This window comes from Coccinella septempunctata, chromosome 9, assembly GCF_907165205.1.
Source record: "Coccinella septempunctata chromosome 9, icCocSept1.1, whole genome shotgun sequence".
Lineage (NCBI taxonomy): Eukaryota > Metazoa > Arthropoda > Insecta > Coleoptera > Coccinellidae > Coccinella > Coccinella septempunctata.
Window position 1 is genome coordinate 1,161,627 of NC_058197.1, and position 11,073 is coordinate 1,172,699.

Sequence of the window (11,073 nt, forward strand, 5' to 3'; positions counted from 1 at the left end):
GTTCTTGGAGGCTGTCGAGTTTCGAGGTGGTCCATTCACTGGGCTCGTCAACGAGTCCAGCCGAGATGTTCTTCATAATTTTGAGGCCTGTTGAGTTGAGTAGACATCTTTATCATCAGGCCCGGCGTTACGAGGCGTGACCTTGAGCGGGTCCTTGGTCCCTCCTTTGGGAGGTCGATTAAGGAGGCCTCATCTTGAGGAAGCATGAGGTGGTCAGACGTCGATTCTTTCCGCTGATCAGAGGCGGTCGATTCTTTAAGGGGTTCTGTGAGCTGGTCTTTGCAAAGAAAATATGTTCGGGTGTTCCAGGAGTCTGAGCATATCCACTTCATGGATGGCTTGCTGATCAAACAGTGTCCTTTTCACAGCCACGGCTGTTTCTCACGTAATATTACGTTGGTAATTGTCCATTACTCAAGGTTGAATGCTTGTTAATTCAGGTTCGTTGATCTATTACACGCAGTATTATATTGCAGTCAGTCATCCAACATAATTTGTTATTTGTAGTGTTCTTATTTCAATCAAAGAGATCGGGAACATGACTGTATATATACCTACACTCAGGATTATTAGTAGTAAATAATATCAACAACAATCAAGTTGCGACGAGGATTATAGACTTAACTGTGTTTCTGAGGATAGTGGAAATTCTTGAATGGACTATATAAAAAATAGTTTGTTTAGGATGAAAAATTTACTTCATTTGGTTTCTCGGCTTTGTCCACAATGCTGCAACTTCGATTTGGCTTGCGTACTTGCTAATTTCTGACGACTTCATATGAGTAAGCAAACGGCTCCGTACCCCGAACGGTTTCCGTCCTCTCAATTCGGGCACCTCCTCCACAGCCGTGCGCCAGAAACTTCTGTTGGTTACGCTACCCACGTTGGCGACGGCATGCTGGACGATGGCGCAGTCCTGGTAGGAGGAATACTGCCATCTCTTCGGCTCCCGCAATTGTTCGTCGGGAGTCGGAGAGGTATGCGAAAGGGCAGGGGATGGTGGGCCCATGCACGAAAGTCTGGTAATGACCAACCTTGGCAGGGAGGTCTACTCCGCAGTCCCGTCGATGTACTCGTCTCCGCTAAGTGCGTCGGCGTCGGTGCGGTGTCTTGTCCTCTTTGTCGGTTGTCGCTGTCGTCGCTGTGGTCGTTGTCAACGTCATCGCCCACGTCTTCGTCTTGGTCGTCATCGTCAGCGTTATCCTGCTCGTCGACGGTCGTTGAGCAGTATTCGTCCGTTAACTTAACCCGGTACCACCCGCACATACCCCTTAGGGATTTACTGACGGGTTACGCGGGAAAGTAATTTACGTTCTCGTATATGTATCGTACCAGTTGGTCCCTTTTGTAGTGTTTGTTGGCAGTCATCAGGAGGGCGAACCCGTTATGGGTTGGCGTCTCTATGGCTGCAACTACTTGTCTGGGGTCTAGCGTCCCGATGATTCGCCATCGGCGTCCGTATTCCCGTCTGCGTCTTCCGTCAAGGTGTCGTACGTGCGTCGATCCAAAGTCTTTGGTGTGCAGTCGCGTCCATGAAGTCAGGTTTGGTCCGTATTTTCTGAAGGACAAGTGGGCTATTGCCTTCATCAGCACAATGTGCGGTCTCGTTATTACGTCGTACCTGCCCGCGGCCGTCAAGTACGTCTGTATGTGTTGGCGGAACCATGGTACGGGTATGTTTGTGTGGTAGAGTTTTTTGGTTTGGAAAGTGAAGGTTCTAGTAAGAACGTGGTCTGGGTCGTAGTCCATCACTGCGTATCTCAGTAAGCCTCGTTGCTGTTCACCTTCCATTTCGTCATCGTCGTCGACGTCAATGAGGCTACTGGAACACACCAGTGATTTAAGTCTGTTGTAGTCTTGTCGTCCCGTCGTTGAAGTATTTCAGTTTTACCTCGGCGTCGTACATTCGACGGGTGGCATCGCGGGTAGGATCCTCCTTCCAGGACTGTCTCGCATCTATCACCTCTCGGAGATAGGCGACGGCCGTTGAATTGAACAGAGGCCTTCGGCTTGTTCCTCGCGCCGCTGTACGGTCTCGTTATTACGTCGCACCTGTCCGCGGCCGTCAAGTACGTCTGTGGGCCTGTTCCGATATTGTTGATTTTACTGGCCGGCAATCTAATAACAATAGAACTCGAACGACTGGGCCAATAGGCATCGTCTCTGAAATACTGACAGTACTGTTCAGGAATATCGGAACAGACGGTGTATGTGTTCGCGGAACCATGGTACCGGTATGTTCGTGTGGTAGAGTTTCATGGTTTGGAAGGTGAAGGTTCTAGTCAGTACGTGATCTGGGTCATAGTCCATCACTGCGTATCTCAGTAAGCCTCGTTGCTGTTCACCTTCCATGTCGTCGTCGTCGTCGTCAATGAGGCTACTGGAACACACAAGTGATTTAAGTCGGTTGTAGTCTAGTAGTCTTGTCGTCCCGTCGTTGAAGTATTTCAGTTTTAGCTCGGCGTCGTACATTCGACGGGTGGCATCGCGGGTAGGATCCTCCTTCCAGGACTGTCTCGCATCTATCACCTCTCGGAGATAGGCGACGGCCGTTGAATTGACGTGTTGTTTCCAGTCGCCATCGAAGGTAGCCAAACAACAGAGGCCTTCGGCTTGTTGCTCGCGCCGCTGTACGGTGAAGGTACAGAATTAGAATAAGAGAAAGGTACGGAGACGTTTGCTCCAAAGCTGATTTAGCCTCTTCGAAGGCGAAATTAGCTACAAACTCAATTCGAAATTGCAGATTGTTCTTGATGTGCTTTAATCTGTGGCGGTGGGAAAATTCGAAATTGTTCATAAACTCCGTCTTTCTCATTACGTAGAGCACGCTCTGCCGATGGCATTCTGCGAGGCCCACAACGATCTGGCGGACCACCCGGAAGAAGGATGAGGGGTTCCTCCTCGGACCCTTGCGGGCGAGGAAGGTCCCCAAATCCTCCTCACACAACGGCCAGACTAGGTACAGGCGCGGGGGCTCCACCCACGTCTCGATTAGCGGTACAATGTTACGGTGTCAAAGAGGCCCATGACTTCTACTTCCCTGGCGGCTACCGGATCCAGGTGGACGCACTGTGCATCATGGTCAGAAAAATCTATTCTCACAATTTTGGGTGCAGAACTTCCCAGTGCCAGATTTCTCACAAAGATGTTATCTAATCAATTATTACCTCTGGTCGGTTCATATATTGTTTGCTCTAATCCATAAGATTGAAAAACCTCTAACAGTAGCTCGGTATTCCTATCCAGTACGTCATTCCCACACATACTAAAACACACATTAAAATCACCTGCAATAGCAAGATCATCATGGACGTTAATCATATTCAGAGCATTTTCAACTATACTCAGAAAGTTCCTGAAATCACCATCTGGTGAGCGATAGATTGACAACAGGGTTAATTTCTGGAATCTCATAGCAGATATTTCACAATCTACTTCCACCGACAAACCCACAATATCGTCCAGAACCTTATAATCATGATGTTTGCACAAGGTCATTGAACCTCCTCGTAATTTATTGGTTCTAGAGAAATTGGACGCAACATGCCAACCACTTGAAGCGTATGAGTTAGCCACCTCCCTCGAGAGCCAGTGCTCTGTCACACAAATGGCATCGAACATCTTATTTTCCATCAGAAATAAGTCCCATTCGTTCACCTTATGAGGAACCATTCCCTGAATATTTAAATGTAAAATTCGTAAAGTGCCTTCACCTTCGTCAGTTTCATTTTTCATCATGAATGGTCCTTTTGTACCACTTTCTTGCGGAAAAACATCGTCACATATGCATCCTTCGGCCAGATATCGCATGATTCCGCTTTCTCCAGATTTTCCTCGTTAATAGTGACTTTATAGGAGCGATAGAACTCAGGATGTTTGGACTTCAACACCGTGCATACGGCTTCCTTAAAATTCTGCCTCACCATGTTCGTGAAATCAGATGGTGTTGTCTGTGCATTGATCCTAGAAATGAAGTGATACAGTCTTAGGTATAGCTTTTATATTGTTATCTATAGCCTTTCCCATAATTTGTTATTGTTTTTCTTCCTCGGTTTGATAGATAATTCATTCGTATATGATAGTGGATATATGTTGTTGACATTCGATGACGTCTGATTGACATACGAACTTCTATCAGTTGTTGACATTGATATATTAGAACTACCAGACTTCTTAATCACTGGATTCTTGCTCGCTTTACCAACTGAAGAGACAGAAACATCACTACTTAGCTTGTTCGTTGTAGATTTTGCAATTCCAACCTTCGATGACATTTTATGTTCTTCATCTACAGAATCTGTGTTTTCTGATGTCGGCAACGAAGATTTCTGCATCGGTTGAGAACAGTCAGTGGAAATTCCCACAGATGGCTTCGGAGACAGTGTGCTGTTCCCAATTTTCTCTAACAAGCAGATGTAATTCTTCAAAATTTTAATTTTATCTTCCAGCTCACCAATCAGCCTGTCTTTACCTCCAATAATCTTGTGCAGGTACTCCAACTCCACATTGTTGGGAAACTGAATTCTCGAAACAGACTTCATTTAGTTTACCAATACGAGTCCGCAACCTTTCAAGTTCCAACTCAGCCTGGCACGTTTTTGAGGTTATGTCGTCACAGCAAATCAATCTTCCCTCCTGGTCTACAAAAAATCCAAAAAACCCTCAGAATACAACTGAAATGATATGTACAATTGCATTTGAAGTACGTTATGTAAGTTTTCACTTCCTTTGCGCATTTTTTACAACAAACATTCGCACCGTTATTAACCCAGATATGCCTGAATTATTTTTTTTCAAAATCAGATTACTTTTTCAATGGAAACTTGTTTCAAATATATCAGTCTGATGATTTAGTTCTACAACTTTTGTCAAAAATAGCAAAATATAGATTAGATAGGGTGTCCTTTTAAGAGGACAATAGGAAAATAGAATATAAATATGATCACATATTGCACAATTTTTATTCAAACCAAAATAAAATAAATTTCGAGAAAAATGCTATGAAATATTTCACATTAAATGAATATTTAATCATTGCTTGTGATATGATATAAAACAATCAATATGAAGTGCTACATCACATTTGACACATTTTGTTTTTACTTTTTTATGGCACACTCGACATCGTGTCTGCTTCTCTTGGGAACTCACGAGATGATCGATCCTATCAAATCGTGAATCGACGTTCTCAAGACTGGAAGGCCTACCCCGTTTTCTGGATTCCGTGTTTGATTCCAGAAGAGCTAGTACAATCCTTCTGCGAAAAGTCAGTTGGTCCAATTTACCATTTTGCAACCTGTGTAGTTGCCATGCATTTTGTACTATGATGTCCAAACAGTAGCAAATAATAGTGAAATACCACTTTTTGCCGCGGATGTTGGTTCTGTATAAACTAATGTTTTGGTCACATCGATCCACACCACCCATGTATTGATTATAATTTTTGATAATTTGTGGCTGTGTCACTGCAACTTTCTTGTTGTGTATTTTGCTGAATCGTGAAATCATTTGCACAGGATGGGTAGAATCGCAATTCGATGCAATACAAATCACATTATTGTCATTCCATTTCGTCACAATTATTTTATTGTCCGAGGACATATATTCAAAATATCCCCGTTCTTTTTTTTTCATGGCTTTCTTCTCTGTGAGTGGACATCCACATAATCGGTTCTCACGTATTGTACCTGTACAACGGAGATTTTTCATGGATAGTGCTTCTAGGAGTGGAATTGTAATGAAAAAATTATCGCAGAATATATGATAGGGATGAGGACCCAGCTTGCGCAAAACATCTGAATATTCTAAAACGACAGAAGGTCCTAGGCCAAACTCTTTATAATGTGATTTTATGACTGATTTTGCTCCCTGATATGGCTCAATCCAATTCACATATCCTTTACTGGAACAACCTAACCACATTTTGAACCCAAATCTGATGGGTTTATTGAGAATACATTGTTTACATCCATGTTTTCCAAAGTACGGAACCATAGACTCATCAACGCTATGATTTTCGGAATGCGGTGCATGTTTTAAAGAATTTTGATTCACAAGATTGAGGAGAGGTCTGATTTTCGCGAAACGATCATCTTTATCCAATAAATCATTATCACAACAGTGTAAGTTACTCATAATGAATTCAAATTTATCTCTGGATAAAGCATTTACTACCAGGTTGTTATGAGAATCTTTTGAATTTTCCCAATACATTCTACGTCTGGGTAGAGGAATATATCCACTCAAGAGAAGAATTCCGAAAAATGATTTCATTTCACTCTGAGAAACGCTGCCAATTCTATTCCTTTTGGCCGAGTAAATGTTAGTGTACCCAACAAACATGTCAACCAATTCTTTATCAAAAAAGTATTCAAATAATTCAAGTGGTGTTGAATTGTTTACTGCTGAAGTCATTTCCGCCCATTCAACAGTTTCAGTTGTAAGATCCACGTTTTGCCATTCTCGATTTTTCTGATATTTCTTGGAACTAATTTGTAAAAATTTCAATGGAATGTTATCTTCCTCATCATCCGAATCTGAATTTATAGCTTTCAATTTCGCTTCAGCCAAAAGCTGACTACCTGGAAGGTTGTCAATTGAAACTAGATTCTCTTCGCCAGAATCTTCATCGGTGAGGTCGTTATTGCAATTCAGAGGGGGAAGTATGTTAATTTGACATTCCTGCGGAATTTCTCCATCGTCAATATCTTCGAGAGCCGATAGAACATCATGAAGTGTTACGCCACTGGAAATCCAAGAAATCGAAATTCAGTATCAATATTCCTATCGTCCTTTCAAAAGGACAGTCATGTTCAAACATGAATTTCTGAATTCTTATAGGTGATAATGTTTGCAAGTTAGTTTGTTCACACTCTTCGAAGCTTTGTTGATGCAAATTAACATGGATCTTATGAATATTATCATGAAATATAAAATAAAACTCACCTTGCCAATTTTAGGCCTTGGGCATACGGCATATCAATGTGAGACATTACAAAAACACTCTGTTATTTGTAAACAAAACAAGTTAAGTGACTGCAACGTCTTGATAACATTAAAGAATACTATAGTCAGGATTCCTACAGTGGCGACATCTATGGACTACTTCTTAGTATTTCATAACCATCTGATATACAGTGAACTATCAAATGTCCTTCTAAAAGGACAATAGGCATATCTGAGTAAATACGTGTCGGCGCCATGTTCACGTGATAGACGAATGAGGTTGCATTGGACTAGAGAAATGAATCTTTGTCTCATGAATGCATACTACATGTCCACTGAGGGAGAGACAAAGATGAGAAAATACGCCGAAAACATGACAGCCAGATGTCTGGAAGCCCACTTTCTTCAGACACTTTTTTAAAAGTTATCGTTTGTTTCCTGCAATTTGTTCACACTAGAATAATTTTCAGATATATCGGGACGTTCAATCACAACAGAATGTTTTCCAAAAACGACGCAAGAAGCACCAAATCAAAGTTTATTATCAAAAATCATCGAAAAAATCTTGACACAAATCGATGTCTTCCTCCTCATCTCGGGTATCGTCTGTTATGCTTGCAAACAAGTCCTCGCATGTGGTCTCACAGTTTGGTTTTGATTTCTTCTCCTCAGGCTCGTCAAAACTCCTATGACCCACAAACCATTGTCGTTTTTCAGCTAATGACTCATTGTCTCCAAATCTATTCCTTCTCTCGCTAGACTGTCGGAACATTGTTTGTACTGAGCTATAGGTGAAACTTGAGTCTTTTATAGCTGTATATCTTATGCCACTAATAAAAATCGAGAATTTCTCTCCATCTCTTATGTGCTTTGAGCTGTCCTCAAGTTTTCTTAGGCTCACTATAGGGTGTAGGTTTGGTCTTCTGATGTGATTCTGTATCCAGAGAGTAATCCATTATAGGTAGAGCCCAGGTCAATTCTTATTGCTGTGTAGAGATGTTTTGTATTATTGATCTGATTTCGGCAATCAACCTGATTACCTGAATACCAATCATTGTTATTGATTTCAAACACCTTGCATTAATAGTTATTATTACAACAATTGCTGTAATCGCAAACTTACTCAATTGATATAAGTTGTTATTGTTGTTATGAATAGGGGAATTCAATTAAGGAAAGCTGAAGATTAAACATCTCATCATTTCCACCGGTTTCCCATTACAGCTGTTTGGCCAATCTCTCTTCCAAATAGGCTGTATTTTCCTTTTTCTTTGTCAAATTGGAATATCCCTGTCTCTGAGCTCAAATCTATGGTGTATCCTTGAGCTGTGGTAAACTTTGACACTTCATCATACACATTAGTTGGATCTGTGTTACAAAACAAGTAGAAAAAGCAGCAGTAAGACTTTTCCCACCCTCCTTCAGCAACTATTCTGCTTAAGACTGTTCTACAACCTTTTGAAAAAGACCTTGCCTTGTTTTGCAAATATGGATCGAAGTACTCATTCTGGTGCTTAAAATCCCCTTTCTCTATCTTTTCTCGCACATCTTTCCATATTCTCAGCATATATGAGAATCTGCTTGTCACCATGTCCTTGAAAGTGAAGTATGGAAGCATTCTCTCATCACTGCACATTATGTCTGATTTGTAGCACTTAAGATCTTCCCTTCTTACTGACACTTCTATCTCTTGTTGTGTGCCCTCCAATATCAAGTTCAAGCTTCTGTTAATGGCCATCTTGACAGACCCAGTGGGACAGTACTCAGTGTTCTCTCTAACTATCAAGCAACCGCAAGCTTTCTCTTCAGTGTTTCTCCAATCAAAAGATTGAAAATCTTCTTTTGACGCTGATATTATTTCCCACGGCTTATTTCGTATTTTCTCTCTTATTTCTCTTCTAACTTTTGAGGATTCTTTTCCGGTTGTGTTTGTGAAATCCCATTTTATGTATATAGCCACTTCTGCCAACGTAGTGATGTCTCTTATGGTGGTGTAATTTATGGCTATGCTTATCAGTGCTTTATTTGAATGAGAGAAGTTGCCCTTGACATCTCCATTTACCTTCTCCATTTTTGCATTGTAGTGACAAATAAATATGAAGTTAAGCGGTGCAAAAAGGAACAAAACTTGGGAATTGTCAACCCAGGTCTCGACCTTACAAGCACATCATTGGCCGAAGAATTGTTTGACATTTCTTAGTTCTAAATGAAACAAGTATTCCATATTCCATATATATAGTTATGAATAACAAAAAAAGCACTTATCGTTCCTAATATCAATAGAATAGGTGAAGGTATCAGTCACAAGGAACTATTTATGTATAATTTATTCAGCAGCAACGTTTCGGGAAATTTATTCCCTTCCTCAGGCTAAAAACAATTTTACCTAAATTAGTAATGGGTAGCATGAGATCTGATATATGAACTTACTACAAAATTACTCTTAACAAACAACACAATATAGAACAAACACACAGGTTCACCCTGTATTACAATCGAAAAAACAAACAATCAACACTCGAAACCGGAACATAAAAAACCGAGAAGAAAATTGCACCAGCTCACCTTGTGAATAAGAAATTACGATGTGAATCATTTGAAAATAAAAATAACAATTTTCTTTCATTTCGGGGATCCAAACAAACTCTCTGACGTATCGGTCGCAGGTTCATCCATTCGAATATAACACAGAACTGCACCAGATGGAAAATGATATGTCATGAAAATTATAATTTTATTTCTTTAATCTGATTCGAATATACGATGTTCAATGAACCTATATCAGACCGCGCATTGATTGAATTCGGGTGTCTCTTAATGAAAAGCATCTCTTTGAAGTTACGTTTGAACCAATTGTTCTCCCTGGTCAGAATTTTCGCGTCATCAAAATCAAACTGATGTCCCTCAGACATGGCATACGTTATGAATAACGTATCCAAAAGTCTATTTTTAAAAAGAACTTATTTCTTTTTAGGGTTGCCAATGATAATTAAAGGACAACTCAATAGAAAGGATATCGTTTCTATTTGTACGAAGAACAAGCAAATGAATCTATTTAACGCTAGACATCAACTAACTACTATTCAAATTATGAAAAACGGAAAGAGTCACGATCGGTGGTCACGCCTTGTGTCGTCTTCCAGGAATCCTGGGTTTCGGGTTCCGATGCGATTCCGTGCTTCTTGTGGGAAACGGTCTCGTAACACTTCCCCCCTTAGACTGGAACGTCCTCGTTATCAGTACTAAGGCCTTGAACGTTGCTCATCTCTAGGTGGATGATTTTCCTGGGACTGAACAGGAGCTCTTGAATTCTCGTTTTGTTTAACAAGATAGCAATTATTCCTAGAACCATGAGACAAAGTAATATTCCACTTAGGGCATAATGTGTCATGTGAATGACCGGATGTAGATACATGGATTCATCTCGGAGTTTCTCAGCTTCTTGAATAATGGAGGTTGGCTCTCTCAAATGTTTCAAATGGAATTCGATTTTGTGGTTGAATTTCAAGGTAATTTTTGAAATTTTTCTGCTTGTGATATTGTTAATTGGTACTGTGTTGTCAAATATAGAATTTTCAATTATGACTCTGCAGTCGGAACTGATCAAATTGGCTCCTTGAATGGATTTCTTCATTATGATTCCATGACAATCTTCTATTACTTCTTGGGTTTTCTTGAAGATGGTCAACAATTGTTTGTTTTTCAGTACGTGGGTAATCTTGAAGTTGTTTATTGACAAAGAAGTCTGGCAAAGTTGAGGCTTTGTCAGGGTACAGGCTTCTTTTGTTGGCGCTTGAAGACAGAGTACTAAGGAGTAGCTTATTGATCGGCAGGCTTCGTCGGTCCAATATTCCTCACTTTTGATCTTAATCAAATACTTCTTTGGTGGTATTATCGCAATATCTTGATGATTGGGTACTGGGTACACTTCGGAGTAATTTGCAATGAATTGCTTAAAAATAGGGAATGTTAAAGATTTATCTGTTCCTATGACAGATATCTTTGAAAATTCTAATAATTTGTAAAGATGAGCATTATTAATTGATGAAAGCTCTTGTGGTTTATAAATTTTCTCAAGATATTGTTCAATAGAATGGAGTTCTTCAACTTTGAAAAGTTCTAGGTTCG

The 11,073-nt window shown here is 40.4% G+C and overlaps 1 protein-coding gene across 1 annotated transcript; it reads right to left on the reverse strand.

Annotated features, from left to right (window-relative positions):
- Nucleotides 1-4,769: 4,769 nt before the first annotated feature.
- On the reverse strand, nt 4,770-7,093 carry LOC123320428 (piggyBac transposable element-derived protein 3-like). The gene is made up of 2 exons (XM_044907748.1): nt 6,946-7,093; nt 4,770-6,745 (listed from the first exon to the last, which is right to left on the reverse strand). Exons 1-2 carry the CDS (start codon nt 6,990-6,992, stop codon nt 5,032-5,034), a joined length of 1,761 nt encoding a protein of 586 aa, XP_044763683.1. The 5' UTR covers nt 6,993-7,093; the 3' UTR covers nt 4,770-5,031.
- Nucleotides 7,094-11,073: the final 3,980 nt, after the last annotated feature.